Below are 21,243 nucleotides of genomic sequence, written 5' to 3'. Positions count from 1 at the left end.
TCAGACACCCGGGTGGACCCAGCTCCACCACTTACTTACCAGCTTCCCAAACTCAGCCAATGACCTGCTTTCTGCCTCTCCTTGTCTGTGAGGGTAAACGATGACAGGACCTAGCCCAGGGCTGCTGGAGGAGCAGAGGAGGGTCAGGTACAAGAATGTGCCTACCACGCGGTGAGGCCACACTGGTGGAGCTGCTCACTTGGATCATTATGGGCTCATCTACGGAGACCAGAAACTCTCGGATGTATTATAAACCCCAGCTTCTACATCCTGTAGATTTTTAATGCATCTCTCCCTTGTCTTTTCCTAGAACACTCTTATTTCAAGGCCCTTAAATATTTGTTCAACAGATAATGACTTCTGGATTTGACAAGTTTTTACATAGGAAATTTCTGATCATATGATTATCACCTATATGGATCCAGCAAGTAAATGTCCATGGCTGACCTTACCTGACACTGAAAGCTGTTCTTTTAAGAGGGGAGAATATTTATCTTAAAATAGGTCTTCTCAAATAGCACAGAAAGTCCTTCCACCTCCACTTAGAGCCACTGGTGGGCCAGACACGAGGAATCTCACCTTAACATGCCAGAAGAAAACCTGAGTCATTTGGGGTGAGAACCCTGGAACCAGGCTCCTGAGCCTGTGAATCTACCGCCTGCCCCCTGGTAACAATGCACATGTTCACTGTAAAAATAAAGTACCTTACCTAACACATTCCTTCACAGTGCTACACAAGGTGCTTTTGACCCCTTCAACAGTTGTCACTGTCCATTCTCTTGTGTATATTTTCAAGGTCATCTAATGATGATTTTATTTCTCTGGAGGTTTATATAGGTCTGGGGCTTTGTGGATCAAGAGAGTTTATGAAGCATCTTAGAAAATAATGAAAATAGCTGTCCTTGAAAGGCCACCTTTTCTCCTCCTGTCTGGAGCCTCCTGGCAGCGTCTGACCTGCTTAGGTCTCTCCCACCTCAAGTCAAACCAAACCAAACCAAAATGCTCATTTAGCTACCTGTTCTCCCGTCCAGCAGGTAGCCATGCTGTGGGAAGAGCAGTACATACTTATTAGCACTGTATTTTCACTTCCCACCTGCTCCACAGTTCACTCCAGTGTGGCCTATGCCCATCAATCCACAGAAATGCACAGCCCTTGACCTCCACGCCACCACATCCAGCATCCTGTTTTTACTTCTCTCGCTTGACAAATCTGCAGCCCAGGGCCCGGTTGGCCTCTTTCCAAGCCTCTCGCACACTTCCTCATTCCCTGTACCCCCCGCAGTTCCTATGCTAACAAAGAGGGTGTAACTTTCCACACCTTTCTGCTACACAGATGCATAGCACATCTATAACTCACAGGTTTGTGGGTTTATATGTTTGCTTTTTCTTACTGTTCACATTGTTTTAGGATTTCCTTTTTCATTTCATACTATATCCCAGATGATCTATAAAAACAGGAGATATGTTTCTAGCTCAATGATTTTTAAACTTTTGTATACAAATGAGTCTATACTCAGACATCAATGAGTTTTAACACATTAAAGTCATTACAGATTTGGAAATTAGAAAGAAAACCTGGATTGTGCACTGGGGTCCTCTTGAGAGTTTCCAGTGGAGCAGGACCAGTCATGGTGGATGTGCAGATGGACAGATTTCAGCTCAACGTGAGGCAAAGGGAGCATAACTGACCCTGGCCTCTGGCTCCCCTGGAGAGCCACATCACTAAGCAGCTAACTGAAAACATTTTTTTAATCTCTGTTTCAGGTCTAGATATTACATTAAAAAACATATTTTGCATTGGTAAGCAAAATGAAGTGTGACTCTAATGTCCTGACACTAATTCTGATGTCTCCTTCATCGTTGTCACCTTGAGGTGACAACAGTACTACTGCTTAAATGGTTCTTGAAAATTTTCCTTTAGCCTAAACATCTGTTTAAGCATTTATTTTTTCCCTCCATTTCCAATAGACAGTTATAAAAGTATTGCCTGCCCTGGTAAAAGCTGAATAAAACCCAGCCCCTACTGATCGGCTACTTTGCTGACCCTCTACAGTGCACTGTGAGGATCCTTTGTGAGACACAGCCCACCATCTGCTGAACCCGAGTTGCGGTTCCAACAACAGATCCTTTCTTGAGTCTTCCCAACTATACCTCTTCTAGGAATCTTCCGAAAATTCTACTTATCACAACAAATGTTTTCAAACATTAATCTCTTTTTTTAAAAAAATATTTTTTTTAGTTGTAGATGGACATAATATCTTTATTTATTTATTTTTATGTGGTGCTGAGGAATCAAACCCAGTGCCTGACACAAGTGAGGCAGGTGCTCTACCACTGAGCTATAGCCCCAGCCCAAACATTAACCTCTTAAAATGAAAATACCTGCAGAGTAGCAGCAAGTCCAGAGAACTGAAGGAAGACCTTGATATCTGATTGTGTTGAGCAGATTATAGTTGCTTTCACAGGGAAATTTCCACAAAACAGAATTCCCATCACTAACCAGAAAAGTTGTACCAACGAAATTTCCCATACAATACAAAACCAAAGGATCAATATGACAATAAAACCCAGAGCAAACAGAAAAGCCAAAAAGGATGACATGGAAAGAGGGAAAAGCAGACCCGGGGGCGACCTCCGGACACAATGACAAAGAGCTACTGAATCCAGTCATTAGAACATTAACTGAAGAGCGCCGACAGCCAGGCACAAGGCAGTGTCTTGCTGCGGTTAGCAGTGGCCTGGGCGAGATGGCCAGCCAGGTCTACCTTAAGGGGTGGCCACAGTGGTCCTCAGGTACAGAAGCCTGTTTTTTTTTTTTTTTTTATAGTCTGCAGCTAAGAATGATATTTATATTTTCAATATTTGGAAAAAAAAAGTAATGACATGAAAATTATGACATTCCATTTTTAGTATCCACAAACAATTCTGTGGGAACACAGCCATGTTCCCCTGACAGCTACTGTGTTACAGAGGCAGGACCAAACACTGAAACCTGCACGGGTGGCCTGCCAAGCCTGAGAGGCTTCCTATCCTCCCCTTTACAAAGAAAGTCTGCGACCCCTGTTCTAAATCAGATTCGACCGCCATCTGCATTCTGTGTGACCTCGGGCTGGTCTCTCCTTAGGAGGGGATGATGGCCAGGTCCCCTCTGCAGCTCGGGTTCAGAGCTGTGCCACCGGGCAGGAAGAGTGAGCAGGAGTGCCCACTGGTGCCACCTGCAGTCCAGGATGGAGATGGCATGCAGGAGGAGGCCTGTGAGTCGCTGGGTGGATCTCAGCAGGCCTCCTTGTGGGGGCTCCTATATAACTATCGCACACAACTGATGCCATCATGAACAAAACCTTGGCTGTCACCCACCTTTTAAACTGACAGACCTCAATTTCCAACAAATACATTTTCCCACATCCACATTTATAGTGAATACTCCCCCACAACAGAAGAACCTTCCAGTGTTCACTTCAGGATTCACTGAAGGAAAGCAAGTCACATACCCACACCACAACAAGGAGGACAATGAGTCAGCTCTTTCTGGGTCTCCGAAGGGAAAACAAGGCCTAGCCTGTCATCTGAGGATCCAGACAGCTCTGGGGAGTGGTCCTTCCAACACCTCACGGCCTGCGCACATTAGCTTCTGTGCATTAGGCAGGAGGGTTTTCCACAGTGAGAAAATCCACTCCCAAAGAATGAAAATAACTGAGTGGGGTTGTTGATTCTGCTGGCTCTGAACCCAACCCAGGACAGCTCAGCCCAGGGCTTCTCACCATGAGCCTCTGTGCCCAGCTTCCCATCCAGGGAGATGGGTGGAGGCTTGTGGTGAAGAGCTTTTATGAGATCCAAAGGACGTGCAGTCTGCATCTCTGCTCTCTGCAGGTGTGGTAGGGCCTGCAAACACAGCCACCTGAGCTGCCACCCCGGGGCCCTCCTGCTGCCCCCTCCATTGCAAGGTAGAGTCTGCTTCCGTTCCAGCTGGGGCCAGGCTTGCTGTGTGCTTCCGCAGAATGCACAAGCGCGATTCTGAGACCACTGAGCCCAGAGAGGACCAGAAGGGCTCACTTCTTCCCTGGTAGAACCCAGCCTGATTGGACCACTGAGTGACAGCTGGCACTGGAGAGACACCTCAGAGGCGAGGGCCAGCCTGAACATCGGAGGCAGCCATGTAGGACCCTACGTGAGCCACCCAGCTGGACCTCAGCCACCCCACAGGACTGAGGACAACAGGGTAGAAGTGGAAACTTCAGTTCTGAGCAACCGTTCAAGGCAAGGAAGACCCAGGATAGTTTGGTATGAGTTTTCTATATGGTGAAAAGAGTCTCCAACTTACTTCATCATCGTCATCTTCATCATCATCAGACTCAAGAACGCCATCAAGCAGCTCTTCTATAGGGGAAAAAAAAAAATATATATATATATATATATACATATATTATATGAAAAAATATCAATGAATAGCCACAAACAGTGGGCGACTTGACCAACACAATCCTTCAGGCGCCACAGAGACCAGTGAGCACCATCAAGAGAATGAGTGCTGGGCTCAACCATTTCTCATCATAATCATTTCAGACACCGTTTGACATTGTCCTCAGAGATTTTAAATAAATCTCTCCATTTTTACCAGAACATATTTAGAGTAGCATGAGGAAAATCCCAAGCCAGCACATAATTTGAGGGACCTTCAGGGAAGGGAAGTAAACTAATATTTACCACCAGGCATGGCAGCGGGCACCCCGACACTGAATCCTCACAACCCCCTTACAGCAAGAGGTGGAGGCACAGAGGGGAAGTAGAAACCGCATCTCCTTCTGTGTACAGGTGGGGTGGTGGCTGTGGCAGGGAGGTTCCCAGAGGCGCACTGCTACATCTTTAGCGTTCACAAACAAGCCTGGATTCATGGCGTAACTGAGCCAGAGAAAGAACGGACCATTTTACCATATGTAAAATGGGGATCCTACCACCTCCTTCTTAGGTGAAGCATCTGGCCCAGGTACACAGCAGGCATTTCATAGATGCAGGTTCCCTCCTCCATGATGCCTTCCCTGGTGCCCTCACTGAGCCCATCATCTCTCCCTCCCTGAACATGATCTGCGTTTCACCTGGAACTCCTGCCAGCACTCACCCTGTGGATGATCCTGCCTCCTAATGAATGGAGGGCTACTGACTGCAGGTGTCCTTTGCCCCTACTCTACTGGGTTGTGAGTATCTGGGGATGGAGCACCTGACTTCCTCCTCCCTGCGCTCCTGCTGCACCTTCCTTGTTAGCACTGGTTTGGTGAAAGTAAAGAAAGCCTGAGAAAAGAAAGGAAGTCAAAAAGAAGGAAGGAGAAAGAAGGCGTCAAAGGCCATACTTAGAGTTGGCCTTAGCACGGGGCCTGACAGAGGCTCCTACATTAATCAAGCACCAAGCCACGGCCTAGGAGGGCGTCACCAACGTCCTGACAGCCTCAAAGTGAGGTCTCTGCTGACCTCACTGGTCTGTGGCCAGCAGGACACCAAGTCTGTCCCCACCTTGATGAGGTTTGCATGTCTCTACACCCATCCCAAGCCACACCACTGTCACAGAATGCCAGTGAGTTCAGAAAGCTACTTTGCGGACATAAATCTGTTAAGTCATTCTGCATTTTGGCTGAATTTAATTATCTAACTTCTCTTCCCTTCTCAGACACAGCATATTCCATTCCATCTGCAGGAAATGCCTTTCAAAATGGCGGTGCTTCTATGGTCACCAATTACAAACCCCTCAGGTTCTCTGTGGAAAAGTCAAGTAGTCCAACACACGCCCTGTTCTCCTTCTTGGCCCAGCCTCTCTTCCCTAACCCACAATCTCTTCATCTATTGGCTCAGACTCTTCCCACCACCCAGAACAGGGCTGGTCCCATGTACTAGAAGACCTGGGTCCGGGCTCCCCCACCACTCACTCCTGAGTCGGTGCACAGCCACGCTGCCCTCCCCAGTACCGCTCTACTTTCTCCTGCCTGTGGACCAGGCTAGCACCGCTGTTTCTCTGCCCTGACTGGCTATGGTCTGCCAGCTCCCTTGCAGAGGGCTGGAACTGTGGTCTGGGCCCAAGCCAGGGATAAACCTCCATACTGCTGTTGGCTATAGCTCTGCTTGTCACTGTCACCAAGCTGGAATTTTCCTTTAGGCTTCACCAGACTGGTGTCTTCCCACCTATGGGGTTAGGCTCTTAGATACTCTAAAATATACCCACAACTTTGTACTTGAAGATCTTAAAACTTCACTGGAAAAATAGCACTGGTGGGCTGATAGCTACGGGCTCGAATGTATGAAAACCCACTCCTGTGCTTTTAAGTTTACTAAAATAAAACAAGGAAGTCTCTAAATAAAGATAATGGTAATGTCATTTCATGATGGTGGTTGTTTTTCCTTGCAGTGCTGGGGATTGAACTCAGGGCCTCTGCATGCCAGGCAAGCACTCTACCGCTAGGACACACCACCAGTCCTTCACATAACTTAAACTAGGAAGGTGGCCCCAATCCACACTCTGTTAGTTTCCATGTGAGTAGAAACACTGAGCAGAAGTTCTCTAGTTCCATTATTGTCTTGACTGGCTGCTGGTGGCACGTGTCATAAGGTGTGAGTGTGTGCTTTTGAATCTAGTTTCAAACTAGCAGACTCCTGGGTAGTCATCTCTGGGTTCTGCCTCCATAAAGAACAACTTAGATACTTTAGATGAAGAAAGAAATATTTTAGGTCCCTTATTTGAACAGCAACTTGCTGAACTTTTGGGTAGGTATTTCCCAAGCCTTCCAGAATCCCCAGGGCTATCCAGCTGTAGTTCTGTCCACGACAACTTCTTGCCAGAGTGGTTCCTTACAAAGATGTGAACTGTCTCCTCCCTCATGGCAGCCTGGCATGTTGAGCCAGGGCAGTTTTACATAAGGGAAAGTTGACTCTTATGCCAGGGAGCAAATGGAGCCTGCATCCTGCTTCTTGGCTTCCAGGAAGACTGGCAAGAAGATGGATGTGCATTTGTCTCAACGACTCAAACACAGGCAGCCTGAAGAAGATTCCAACCCAAATGTGACCTTGAAGTTGCAGAGAACCCCTGGCCTGAGAGGGAGGACTTGGCGCCACTAATGACCAAGAAGCAGACGGGCAACAACTACCCACCTCCGTGGCAGCCCACCCAGAGAAGGCGGGAAGCAACCTTAGCCGAGACTCGGGCAGGCTCGTTCACACTGTACCTGTTTCATCACACCAGCCTGGGCGGGCTCGGAGTCAGAACTGAAGTCCCTGGAGAAAATGAAGCTCTATTCTCTGCCCACCTGAATTTGGGATGAGTTATACTTGCTCCATAAGAACCAAAGAGGAGGACATTCAAATAGGACGGGCAGGTAACCCACAGCTCCCTGGCCACTCACTCCTGTGGCCTCTTCTCTGCCTGGCAGCAGGCTCCTCTTGGCTGCCCTGGTACCACCTGTCCCTCGAGGCCCTCTCTCTCCTGTGGGGATTCTAATTTAAATGGTGTGGGTGCAGCAAATCTGCCCAGGTGCTGTGAGGCTTGAACCGGGAGCAGAGACACAGCACCTGTGGGCTTCTGGCGTTTCCCTGGAGCTTGGCTCTGGTCAAGCAGTGACTTGTGGCTTACCTTTTGCTCATGTTTACTTGCACTGTTGGTGTCAGGGAAGGGCACACGGAGAGTCAGAGGGGACAAACTGCCCCCAATGCTGGCAGCACCAAGGGCCTCTGTTGAAGAGTCCACACCAAGAGCCAAGAGCTCCTCCCCCACCCCATCCAAGGCTCCCCTGGCCTTCCTCTCCTGCTTATTATGGGACACGTGGCTGTGGTAACAGAAGCAGCTCAACAGAAGGAGGACCTTGCTTCTAGATGAAAATCATACATCACCTGGAGTGAATGGATCACCAAGGGAGGTGTGGACTGTACTATCTGACCCCAGGACCTGGGGAAGTCACCCTTTGGGGCAGAACTTAGGAGGGGAAAGGGAGAGGCCCATAAAGAGAACTTACAAGGTTAGGGAAGGGTTTCTGAAATTGCTTTTAACTTCTTTTTGTTGACTACAGGCCCTAAAGTACGATAAGAGACTGTTAATCTTTGGACACTCTGGCCTTGACTACTGGCTACACTGTGAGTTCACCTGGGCCTCCCCACTTCCCTAAAGGCCAATGACGTCCAAGGAACCCCAAGCCCCACTGAGAGAGCCCCACATCCTTCCGACACATGCAAACAGTTCAAAAGCAAGGCGTAGGTTCTTGCATTAAACTGACCGGAATTGAGCTGCTTGATGATGAACTCCATCTGGCGGATCATCTCAGCATTGCCTTCTTTGATGAAGCAGCGCAGGATGTCTTCCATCCCCTAGAAGCACAATGCACACAATGCTCTAGTGTTTTCAGTTTCATCTCATCCAAAAAAGAATTTCTCTTTTTTTGGGGGGAAGAAGATACATACAATAAAAATCCTCTGCTTACTACTAAATATTCTTTTTGTTCCTTTTATAAGTCACAGTGAGATTTTCTTCTGGGTTGACTGTCTGACTTCAAAATAACTTTATAACGTATTTAGCTTAAAAACAATTGTAAAATTTCCCTGCATAGTACTGCCTTGAGTTTTGGCAATTTGTTGAGAGATGATTTCTTTCCTGTGTTTTCCTCTATTTATTCAGTGCCTTCTGGATTTTAGGGCCAAATATGGCCTTCAAAAAGTGGAACATTTGTTTAGAGAAGTAAATGAACAAACAGAAACTCTTTAAACAGCCTTCATTCTTTTTCTATCGTAAGAATTATAGATACTACGCTACGTCATTATGTTATTGTAATTAAAAATATATTTTAGCTGTAGATGGACATGATATCTTTATTTTATTCTATGTGGTGCTGAGAATTGAACCCAGGGCCTCACAAGTGCTACCACTGAGCTATGACCCTAGCCCCTATTGTAATACGTTTGACACTGCACAATCACAGGGAGTAGGCGAGTTGACTTGAACATGGTGTCTAATTCCTCTCCTTCCTCTTTCCCTGAAGGACGGGAGTTAAGCACGCAGCTGGAGCTGTTGAGACTTTCTTGCCACCAAGATGGGGAAGCATATCTAATGATGAACCCAACACAGAAGAAGCAGAGTGCAGAGGTGGTAGAGAGATGGATCTGATGCCATGCAAACCCTGATCAAACCATGCTTGAAGCTTATCCTGGACTTCTTGGTTACATGAGCTGATATGTTCCCTTTTTAGGTAGGCCAGTTTGGAATCAGAGAAGTGTCAAGAGCAGAAGAGGTTAAACTCTCATGACCCAATGAAGAGAACTGCTTCACAGAAAGGTTAAATCAGGATTATCATTTGGATGGTAATCCTAGCTCCTACGTGGATTAACTGTGCGACCTTACTCAAATTACTCAACTTCACTCAGCCTGTTTCTTCAGTTATAAAACGAGGCTGCCCCTCAAGATGACAGGAGACTTAAAAGACCACTATGTAACTGGGTATTAGTTATGTAGATGGATACATGTGTCGGGATGCACTGAGCCGAACGAGGAAGGCCTGAGCATCCACTGTTTGCCAGTCACACCTAAATGATGGCATCTTGTGCCGTGGCTGGCACCTATGTCTACTAGACAGGAGAGGCTGCCTGGCTGTGTCTGGAGGGCTAGTGGCTGGGGTGAACGACCCGGCAGCTAAGTCAAGGGGATTACAGCAGAGTGAGAAGAGCAGAGGACTGGGACAGAGTGAGAGAACAATGACATTTCATTGGAAGATAGACGGGTAAGCTCACAGAGACCCTGAGAAAACAGTCTACAACGGGAGAAGGCCTTGAAGGAATCTCTGGAATCAAGGACAGGGTATTTCAAAGAGGACTGGGCAGCACTGTCCAGCTCCTGTGTGGCCAGCCAAAATATCTGTGTTTGTCTTACAAAGGGACAACCACCAACATCTGGCGTGGACCTTGGCTGAGAGGAGAGCTGACTTTGCTGTCTCTGTCTTATCAACTGGTCTCACTCTTACCGTCCATCCCCACTTCCCAGGGAAGGGCCAGGGAAGGGACACTGTAGGAGTGACAGCTCCATCAGCCCGACATGCCCAAGAGCAGAATCAAGCACAAGTAGCTTGGGAATGGAAAGTCCTCAACCTGTGCCCCAGGAATGGGACAAAGAATCCATTCAGGCTCGCTTCTACCTTTTCTTCCCAGATGTTACTTTTACGAGTGAGTATCTGCTCTTATCTTTATAGATCTTTTTATTTTCACTCACTCTCTTTCATATGGCTCTAACTCAGTTGTTACTTGGAAAACAAACAATAAATTCCTGTGTAATGAGGAGGATCACCTGGGGATGCTTTTTTAATAGGAAAGAGTCCAGTCAGAAATTGTACTTATTTTTAAAACCACATATATTAGGTAAAGTTTAATCTGAATTATAGAAATGAGAAGTCATAAAAATAACAGTATTTGACCCTGAAAGTAATAACTCATTTTGAAGATAATCCTGGCCTAATACAAACACTCAGGTTAGATGGAAAGGAGAATATCAGCCACATGTGAAAAGGAATTGCAGGCTGAATGGAAGCAAAGAGGGAACTCCCCCCAGGAGGTCAAGGTTAGGATCATTGCAGGAAACAGGTGGAGTGGCCCTTATCTGAAATGCCTGGAGCTTCAGGGTTTTTGGCTTTGGGAACATCTGCAGAGCTATCTTAGGCGCCCCCAGACCCGTGTCTCAACACAAAATTCATTTATGCTTTGTCAATATCTCATACACATGCCATCAAGATGACTTCATACAATATTTTAAATAATTCTTTTTTATATAATATTTTTATTTTTTAGTTTTCGGCAGACACAACATCTTTGTTTGTAATGTGGTGCTGAGGATCGAACCTGGACCGCACACATGCCAGGCAAGCGCAATACCGCTTGAGCCACATCCCTAGCCCTATTTTAAATAATTCTGTGTGTGAAACAAAGTTTTATGATGCAGAATGTTGTACCTATATTTCATGTCTATGCTCCAAAAGTTTTAGAGTTTGGAATATTTAAGATTCTAGATTTTTGGATTAGAGATGCTCAATATGAAATAACACAGAAGACAGTGTTTGTATTATAGAATTTAAGGAAGGAAAACATTTATCATATCTAGATTTTTCATTAAAGATGAGATTAGGGATAGGAGTCTAGAAAGAAATTGGTATGGAAAGGGTGCTTGCCTATTATGTGTGAGAACCTGGGCTTGATCCCTAGCACTGGGGGTGGGGGGGAGAAAAAGATTAAATTAGTTCTCATTTCTAAAGAAGCACTGCAGCCTGAGGTGTGGAAAGTTCTCAAAACAAACATGCATTTGGCCCCTACACTAGCTGTGTGGCTCCAGGCCCAGAAATCTACCTCTTACATCAATGGGGACACAGCCACAGCCACTCCTTTAGGGGCTTTGAGGACTGAGTGGGCTGAAGCACCTTGCACAGAGGTAGACAGCGTATACTGAACACCCACACAGCCCTCCAAACGATCCCACCTCTCCCTTATGCTCAGCCGTTCAGCTCTATACCACATTCTATTTTGTTCCAGCCCAAATAGTCTAATCTACCACTAAAGGTCTTCAAGAGAAACTTCCCTCTTGGAAACTCAAATATCTATTTTAGGTGAATAAAAACATTTTCCTCTAATTCTGAAAGTCATTCAGGTTTTCCACTAAAACTTATAAGCTATATAAAATAAACAGCCAGTGTACATGATGGAATTCAAGTGACTTGGGAGGCTGAGACAGGAGGATCATTAAATTCAAGGCCAACTTCAGCAACTTAGCAAGAGCATGTCTCAAAATAAAAAATAAAAAAGGGCTGGGACCCAGATGCCTATCAATAGATGAATGGGTTAAGAAAAGATGGACTTTTACTCAGCCACAATGACTTTATGGATGTGAGGGCAATCTGGCTGCAACATCTGTCACTCCACTGATGGCCAGAGTTGATTCGGCTGATCCCACTGGCTAGGCGGGTGTCCCCTTCCTCCCCCACAAGCTGTGCACTCAGACAACCTTCCCTGATAAAGTAGAACTGTTCTTCAGTCAAGAGTAGCTGCACTCCCCTGCTAGAACCTCCAAACGAGCTCTGGTGAATAACGACTTTATGACATTAGCTGGTAAACGGATGGAAATGGAGAACATCATGCTAAGTGAAATAAGCCAACTTCAGAAAATTAAAGGTCACATGTTACCGGGCACACACCTGTAATCCCAGCAGCTAGGAAGACTGAGATAGGAGGATTGTGAGTTCAAAGCCAGCCTTAGCAAAAGCAAGGCCCTAAGCAACTCAGTGAGACCCTGTCTGTTATAAATAAATGAATACAGTAAAGAAAAAAAAGGGGTATAACTTAGCAGTAAAGTGTCCCTGGGGTCTAGCCCCATTAAAAAAAAAAAAAGAATAAAATATTTCTCTGCATAGAGATAAAACTGAACATTCTGAAGTATTTCTTCTTTTATGGCTATTGTTTTACACAATTGAGATCATACTGTTATAATGCTGTTTTTTATTTTTAAATTTAACTACTATTTTCTTGTGTCAATATAAAGCTCATACACAAAGTTTTAGTAGCTATAATAATAATAGCAGCTAAGAGCACCTCTCAATGCTCACTCAGTGGCAGGCATAGTATGTGAGCATTAGCTCTTTTGATTCTCACAATTCCAGGTGTTTGGTGCTACAGTAATTCCCACGGTGCCCAAAGACAACCAGGAAACGGCAGAGCAAGACTGGAACACAGTTCAGAGCTGCCATCTGAGCTGGAGCCAGAGTCAGGACGCAGATTTCATAAAGACCCTTTCAGGGAAGACTATCCCACTCAAGGTTGATGGACACCACAGAAAATGTAAAGGCCAAGATCCAGGATGGGGGAGGAATTCCTCCTGTTCAGCAAAACCTGACCTTAGCTGGTCAGCACAGGAAGGAGGACATACTTGGTCTGACTACAACATTCAAAAGGAGTCTACCTTTCATCTAGTGCTGAGGCTGGTGGTGCTAAGAGGTCTTACCCCACTCCCAGGAAGAACAAACACAAGAGAAAGAACAATAAGTTGGCTTTCCTGAAATACTATAAGGGGGACGAAAATGGCCGACAGTTATTCACCTTTGCCGGGAGTGCCCTTCAGATGAATATGGCACTGGAGATTTTATGGCGAGCCACTTTGACAGACATTATTGTGGCAACTGCTGTCTGACTGATTAATTCAACTAACTAGAAGACCATTAATGTGTGACAACAACAGCAACAAAAAGACAGAACACTGCTCCGGCTGGGCGTGCCCAGGGGACACCTCCCTTCCCTGCCTGTTCTTACTCCTTCCCCAACTCGTTCCCCCGAGTGCTGCCATTTAGGTTGTTCCCTGGTTTCTACTACAATCAATAACGCTGCAGTGAATATTTCAGTATATACTATCTGGTCATGGTGTATGTGAGCTCCAAAAGAATTACTGGGCAAAGAATATGAATGTTTTTGAGGATTTTATATATACATGTATGTGTGTGTGTGTGTGTGTGTGTGTGTGTGTGTGTGTGTAGCCAAATTGCAAAGATGTTCTACCAACTAATCATCTCAGTCAAATTTCCACACTAATTTTGAAAGGTTTTTCCCTAAGGGCACCATGGAATCTAGGTAGGAGGCTAGGCGGCCCCCTGTGGTGTACAACTGCTATGCTCCTAGCTGGAGAGTACTGTAGGGCTAGCGACACCCCAGCCCTTGTTATTTTTTATGTTGAGACAGGGTCTTGCTAAGTTGCCCAGACTGACCTGGAACTTGTGATCCTCCTGCCTTAGTCTTCCAAGTAGCTGGGATTATTGATGTGTGCCTGGTTGAGAAGCAACTTTTAAACAGCTTCTCCACACTTATGCTTATTATATTAGTACCAAATACAATTTTACTGGTCTTACCATGTCACCAAAAGGAGAAAAAAAGGGGGGGGGGGAGAAAAAGGCAAATGAGTCCCTTGAGGCCCCTGTAAGCTGGCTGAGTTGTGGAGCGGGAGAAGAGCTCAGATAAATAGGGCTGCCTGACACTCGGGCTCAGGCCTCGGGCAGCAAGGGCTCGATTACTTGGGCAGGGTATCAGCCAATGACTGGCATCCCAGCTTGCTTTGCAGCGAGGGTACTGGCACCCAGCCTAGATGCTGCCAAAAATGTACCTAGGTGAAGCTTGTGAATTGGAAGCAGGCAATGTGAGAAAGTGGGCAGGAGGGAACACACATCTTCTGGAAGAGTGGATAGCAGTGGCACCCAGACCTCTGGGGAGAGTGGAGGAGAGTTCCTGGCACAGTAGGCATGAGCTGTGGGCAGCCCATGGAGCACAAGGGCATTCCTTCAGGCTGGGTGCCCCCACGCCCAGTTCCCTGGTCTCCCAGAGGTTCTATAGCCTTCCTACCTAGCACCACATCTGGTCTGCCCCAGCTCTGCAGAATGCTCACAGGGGCTCTGGTCCCAGGGAAAGGGCACATGGTGACAAGTACTCCAGCTTGGTACTAATCGTACTTGGTACTAATATAATTTTATGCATGTGCTGTCATTTTCCATAAGCACACAAAGGTTTTACCCAGTTGCTAAAACAGAATTCTTATAATGACATGCTCTGCTTTAATTCCTCATGATGTAATAAAATTTTCATTCTGCCTCATCCTGCTTTTCCTAATTATCATCTTCTAAAGTTATTAACATCGTGAACAAAAGAACCACAATTTCATCAGCAATTATGGCAAAAATTATGTTACTTCCAGGTTTTCAACATTGTAAAAATGTTAAAATGAGCATCACCCAGCACTGAGTTCCTCTCTGCATCAACAACCGCAGGGAAATGAACGAGCCCGAGATGGGCACTGCAGTGGGTCTCACCTGTGGTGCGCAGCTGCTCTGCAGAAGGACTGTGTGACCCTCAGCTCAAACACCAGCAGGGCCCAAGGACATCGGTTCTGTCTCCCCTTCCCTGCACTGCATGAGCAGAGGGTACAGTGGGGAGGTTGTGGATAGCGTTTTTCTTGTCTTGTTCCTCTAGTGCTTAGCATTCCCAGCATCCCTCGCAGCTAAGGCGAAGGCAGGTGCACAGCTGAGACGCTGACCAGCAAATGCACCATGCAGCCTCATACCCAGTAAGAATGTCTGGCTTTATTTACCTAAAAACTCCCTCAAGGATAAAAGTGTAAAGAGGGAACCCGAGGATTTAAGAGAAACCTTACTGTGGCCATAATCACCCTTTTGAGGCCACTTTACAAATCGTTCAATAGGCAACCGCCTGGGTGTTGTGTCTAAAAAGTTCCTCAGCTCAGGCTAACAGGGGTGGGGGAGGCTGTCGGGAGCTCATGACTCTGACCTCCATTCAAATGCCAGAGGAAGCCTACACTCACACCTTTATCTGAGCAATTCAAATTTTCTCTTAAAAGTCAAAAACTGAAGTGTTTGTTTTTCACCAAGTTGCTTCATTATCATTCAATCTTTTTTCTGTGTCATTATCTCCCACTCTCCTCCTTCTGGGACTCCTGTTAGACAGATGTTAGAGCTGCTCATAGTGCCACTCAGGACCCTGGGGCTCTGCTGCCGCATTTTTCCTCCCTGGCCTGATGATCTGCAGGAGGCCCTGTTCTGCTGAGCTACACCTTGATGATCTCAGGGGATGTGGTCCCTGTCCCCTGACTGCACTCCCTCCCGTCATCCCCACCTTTGCTGGATGTTCTCAGGGCCTTGTGCATTCTAGGTATGCATTGTAATATTGAGCTACACCCCAGCCCTTGCCTTTTTTGATGCCACGACACCCCATCCTTTCCTCCTACATGCCATTCTCCTGTTCCTTCCTTGATTAACAATCTTTCTCTTTCACCTAAATGACCACAGTGAGGATTTAATCAAGCTTTTATTTCCTATTTCCTATTGAAAATGCAGAGTTTTTAATTTAAAAGTAGCAGGCGACTCAGTTCCACTGTTTGGTAAGCTGGTATAACTGTTAATGTGATTTAGAAAACCAAAACCAAGTAGGAGATTAGGCCATTCTAAGGAAGCAAAACCAACTGGGGGAATGTTCTGGTTTCAATCTGACATCATCCTGTGTTTTGAGTGGGGAAATACATGTAATCCCTTCACCGCAGCATATAATATACGCATGGTTACCCTGGTTTCACATGGTACAAAGAAAAAGAACAAAACTTGAGTGGCTTTGCTTATTAGATCTTGAAACATTCACCTCTCCAAATAAGACACTAATCACCTGGTGCTGATTTCACTTGAGCATAAGCACTAATGCAAATACACTAAACTGGGAACTCGCCGTTTACCAACCAACTTGAGTACTGCACTTTTGCAATCTTTGCAGCTTGTCTGTTCCATTTGCAAAAATAAACTTGCTGGAAATTTCTTAACACTGCGGTTCTTAACCATTTAGAATTTAGGGATCCCCTTGAGATTCTGATAAAAGATATAGACTTTTCCCAGAAAACTTTCTTTTGTGTGTGGTGCTGGGGATTGAACCCAAGGCCTTGTGCATTTGAGTCAAGCACTCTACCAACTGAGCTACATCCCCAGCCCCTGCCCAGAAAACTGCGAATACATATTTAGCATGCCATTTCAGGGAGCGTGGGACCTGTGTGAAGCCTGCCCGGCCCTGTGGAGGCAGTGCGTGCCCCAGCAGCTGGGCACTTGGCACTGACAGGCGCCCACAGCACTCGGCGCTCTCTCTTACCATTGCTCTTGCCTCCTCACGAATGGATGGAATAGAAAGGATACTGTACAGCGCTCCGTTCACATATGGCTGTATCTTTAAGGGGAGAAAAAGACAGTCAATTGCAAGTTTTCAAATACTTCACAACTCAATTATCAAACACCACAGCTGGCTGAGGAGGAGAGGGCGTCCATCTCTCCGGAGTTCAGGATGCATGTTTTCAAGTAACAAACACCTCTATTTGTATGTTCTAGGGATCTCTACAACCAGGAGTCCAAAACCAAGGCCATCTCTCCGCCCAAGGCCTCCTCCTGCTGTACTCCACTGCTTAAGTCATTTCTTATCCTGGTCACGGAGCCTGGGAACTTTAGAGTCGTCACGGATTGCTCGGAACTCCTGGGTTGGGTCCTTGAAAGGACCCTTCTATTCCACATCTGTTGCTGCCGTCCTGTTCACACATCACTGTCCATGGCCCAGCCTCCACCCGACACCTACCCTTTAACCCAACCATCCTATCATCGCTGAAATTCTACAGCATGGGCTGATTGTTCCTGCCCCCACCTTGGAGCCTTCCAAGCGCCCATGGCGAAGTCCTAGCTTCTTCCACACACTGTGTGTACACACACAGGCTCCTCCAGGGGCCGGTGCCCACACCACCTGCTCTGCTCTTCCCTCTGCACTGCCCAGGGTGCCCACACTACTTGAAGGACCCCTGCCACATGTTCCTGGTGCACGTACCTCAGCCCTGGCTGCTGCAGTTCCCCTTATGGGAAAGCTCTTCCCACATGTCCATCTGGACAGCTGATTCTGCCTTTCACACCAAGCTCCGACAGAGATTCTAGGAAGCTCTTCCTGAAAGCTCTGCACATGGTGCTCACCTCTGCTCCCTGTTCAACCCTCTACTGCTCTCCTGAATTCTGTGACTTTTTTTTTTTTCTTGTACAGGAGATTGAACCCAGAAGCATTTTTTAAAATTTTTAATTCTGAGATAGGGGCTTGCTAAGTTGCCAAGGCTGGCCTCGAATTTGTAATCCTCCTGCCTCAGCCTCCCAAGTAGTTGGGATTAGAGGTGTGTACCACTGTGCCTGGAGACTCTGTGGGTGGTTTTTTTTTTTTTTTTTAATATACAGGAAGTCTCTTCCTTTAGGACCTCTGAGGAGAGGACCATTCTTAAATCATACAGATAACACCAACATTAAATGAACACAGGACAGGTCACAGCTGGCTTGATGAGTGAGAGTCACCTGTTCTGTGGACTGTGTGCTGCTCTCTCCACAGCCAGAGAGAGGGCACACTGGCCACCACCCTTCCTAGCACTGGGGCGCGCTCGCACTCGCTCGCTCGCGCTTGCGCGTGCGCGCGCTCTCTCTCTCTCTCTCTCTCTCTCTCTCTCTCTCTCTCTCTCGGTTCTGGGGATTGAACCTAGGGTGACTTTACAACTGAGCTACATCTCCAGTGCTTTTGAATCTCACTAAGTCGCTGCGGCTGGTCCTGCTTCAGCCTCCCAAGTCCCTGGGATTTCAGGCGTGCGCCACCGTGCTCAGCTAAGAGCTCAATGGTTTTTAAACATAAAATGCACGGCACAGACTTTAACAGCCCCTGAACTCCACCTGCTGAAGAAACCAGGTCCTCAGCAATGATGCTGTGAGCCTCGGAGCTGTGGGTGAAAGGAGTGGCCGGAGCCATCTGCCTGGAATGGGATGGACCAGTGGGAACCCAGGGCTCCCGCGTGACCCTGTGGTCTTGTTACTGTGTCCTGCTAACATACGCCCCTGCACCTGGTCCATGGAAAGAGGTCTGACTTTGGCTGCAGGTGAAAGGCAATGTTGTAGCTTGTACAAAGGCGGCTGCAAAAAACAAGAGAAGCACCACCTTTGCTGGCTTTTGTTGATTTGTCTTCCTACAGCTCTATTTCACTTAAAAAAAAGGTTTATGGTCCATAAGCTTCGAAACTTGGAGGATACCACCAGGTGGGAGGGGATGCTGGTGAGAACAGCTGGTCCAGCTGTTCTAGAGGACAATCTGGGGGGACTCAGCCACAGCCTGGTGTATGCTGCGAGTCGGTGGTGAAAAGGGTCCACACCCTGGGGAAGCTCTGCGCAGGCTCGGGTGGGCAGGTGCCTCACTTAGGATGGCTGTGGCAGCAGAGCCGGAGACGACCCAGTGTCTACCCTGGGGGACAGGTAACATGGAGGGGCGTGGCAGTGGCGAGACTGAGTGAACCAGGGGCATGTACAGGAGCCCAGGAAGGTCCCAGCAGCACAGGAAAACTCACACCACACAAGCTCCACACGTGCAGGGTATGGCACAGATGTGGTATCATGTACTTTAAGGCCACATTCGTACCTGCTACGGACAACGTTAATGCGAGCGCTGACACTGCGGGGAGATGAAGCCGAGAAAGACGATAAGGAGAAAAAGTGAGGTACAGCAGGGACCATCCCCAAACACGAGGACTTGGGGACACACTCCCTGCTCTGAGCTCCAAACTTTTAGATCATAAAAGATTTGAAGTCGTTCATAAAAATACCTGCAGGAGGGAGCGTGTGTACACTTGTCAAATGCAGCCACTGCTGCAGGCCAGCCCCTTGGCTGCAGGTTGCAGGCACCGAGGGCCCAGTGTTCCCCCACACCCGGGGCCAGCAATGCTGACTGAGTACCTCGTGATTTTCGTGGCCAAGGAGATCCGAAAGGACTTTCAGCACCAGGCCTGCCACCTTGGCACACATGTTCTTCCCTGTGGGACCAAAACAAAACATGACGCATCTGAACTCAGAAGCACAGTTTCATGTAGGCAGACCTGAGTACAAGCCTGGCTGGTCTGTTTATGCTATGTTGTGATGGAAGGCAACACAGGCCTGGGTGTAAAAGGAAATCAGAACGCTGTTGTGGAAGACTACAGTGCCTGGGAAAAGGACAGTCCCCTCCCGTTATGACCCCTACCTTTTGGACTGTAAATAACTACCTGCAGGAATCTACTCCCCTTTGAAGTGCTGCGGCTTAGCCCAAGGCTAGAGATTTATTGGAGGCCTGTGAGAAGAGCCAGTTCCTCCCCGTTTCACACTCTGCTTCTGTAAACCTACTCCTGGTAGAAACTAGAAATTTTATGGCACCAGATAGTCTATTAAGGTTGTGAGAAGCTGCAGATGGGGGCTCAGAATTTGGAGGGTGACCTCCTCTGGGACCACTGGCATAAAAATAAAGTTTGAGTTCTCCCACTCTCCAAGTGCCCCTTGCCGCTTCTTAAAGGGTCTGATTCCAGCAACAATGTGACCGCGGGCCTCAGTGTCTCCTCTTTAAAACAGCAATTATCTACCTGAAAGGCTGATGGAGAATTCAGTGAGGTGGTGGACATGAAGGACTTAAGGTGGCCGGAGCCCCCAGTGCCCAGTAATGGGCTGTGGCTCTTACTGAGTCGGCACAGACTGATCCCGTACAGGTGGTGGTGCCACCGTCTCCCTGAACAAGCAGGGAAATGGCTTAGGATGCTCAGAGAACCTCCACCACCAGGGAGGGGTGAGAAAAGGATTAGGAGCAGGAAGCACGTTAATGTCACTGCTCCTGCCACCAACTTAATCCTGGAGAATGCTGGGCGCACAGTCCTCAGGCTTCAGAGAAGGGAATCAGGATTCCTAACTTCATGCCTTTGAATAACTTAATGAAGATGAAAGGAAACACGAATGAATTCAGTCTCCTCTTCCTGTGCGAAGTGCATACATATAAACACTCTTTCGAAGGCCAGACCGTATTTTGGCCTTGGGGACTCAGCAGCTCTATACCTAGCTGGAAATACTTCAGGCTGTCTTCTTTTTCTCTGAGGGAGACAAAAAGCAAGCCCCCAGGGCTCACCGGGAACCTGGACTCTGGTCAGGATCTCTTCTCAACCCCCACACCAGAAAATACAGGATGGGGGAGACCTGCGCTGCGGAGGCAGAGGTTCATGAGCAAAGCCACGGCGTACTCCAGTGTGTAGTCAGACAGGCAATCCGGGTCCTTCAGAATGTCAATCAGCCAGAAGATGAGGCCGTCTCGAATCATCGCTGTCTGCAGTGGGCGCCTGGGACGAAAAGGCCTGAGGTGAATTAAAACTGGCCGGCGGGGCTTGTCACCCAGGAGATACAGCTCTGCGTCATAAAAGAAGGCCTACGGAAGATACAGACTCTGAGGCATTTTTTTTTATCATTATTAAGCTGGTCCAGATGAATAACAAAATCCTTTACTTTCAGGGATACGATGAAGCGTTTAAAGGAAGAAGTAATAAGGAGGCTTCCTCCTTTGAAAGTTTCCTTTTCCATATTTAAAATTAGCAGAGTATTACCTCAATTTGTGTGTGTGTGTGTGTGTGTGTGTGTGTGTGTGTGAGACACTGGGGATTGAACCCAGGGGTGCTTTACAACTGAGCTCTCTCTCCAGCCCCCAACTTTTTAAAACAATTTGAGATAGGGTCTCACTAAGTTACTGAGGGTCTCACTGAGTCGCTGAGGCTGTGAACCTCCTGCCTCAGCCTCCCAGGTAGCTGGGATTACAGGTATGCACCGATGTACCCAGCTTATTTCAAATATTTAATGAATATTCATCGACAGCTTTTGG

At 47.2% G+C, this 21,243-nt stretch overlaps 1 protein-coding gene across 1 annotated transcript in view; it reads right to left on the bottom strand.

Annotated features, from left to right (window-relative positions):
• Armc9 (armadillo repeat containing 9) overlaps positions 1-21,243 on the bottom strand; it is a 130,619-nt gene that overhangs the window by 53,829 nt on the left and 55,547 nt on the right. Inside the window, exons 15-19 of the mRNA XM_077791111.1 lie at positions 20,571-20,710; positions 19,314-19,390; positions 16,675-16,749; positions 8,247-8,337; positions 4,322-4,377 (exon numbers count right to left, since the gene is read on the bottom strand). Coding sequence (XP_077647237.1) covers positions 4,322-4,377; positions 8,247-8,337; positions 16,675-16,749; positions 19,314-19,390; positions 20,571-20,710 — 439 coding nt within the window. The remainder of the gene's footprint in view (positions 1-4,321; positions 4,378-8,246; positions 8,338-16,674; positions 16,750-19,313; positions 19,391-20,570; positions 20,711-21,243) is intronic.

This window comes from Urocitellus parryii, chromosome 1 (genome assembly GCF_045843805.1).
Source record: "Urocitellus parryii isolate mUroPar1 chromosome 1, mUroPar1.hap1, whole genome shotgun sequence".
Classification (NCBI taxonomy): Eukaryota; Metazoa; Chordata; class Mammalia; order Rodentia; family Sciuridae; genus Urocitellus; species Urocitellus parryii.
This window is presented reverse-complemented; position numbering and strand designations above follow the sequence as displayed.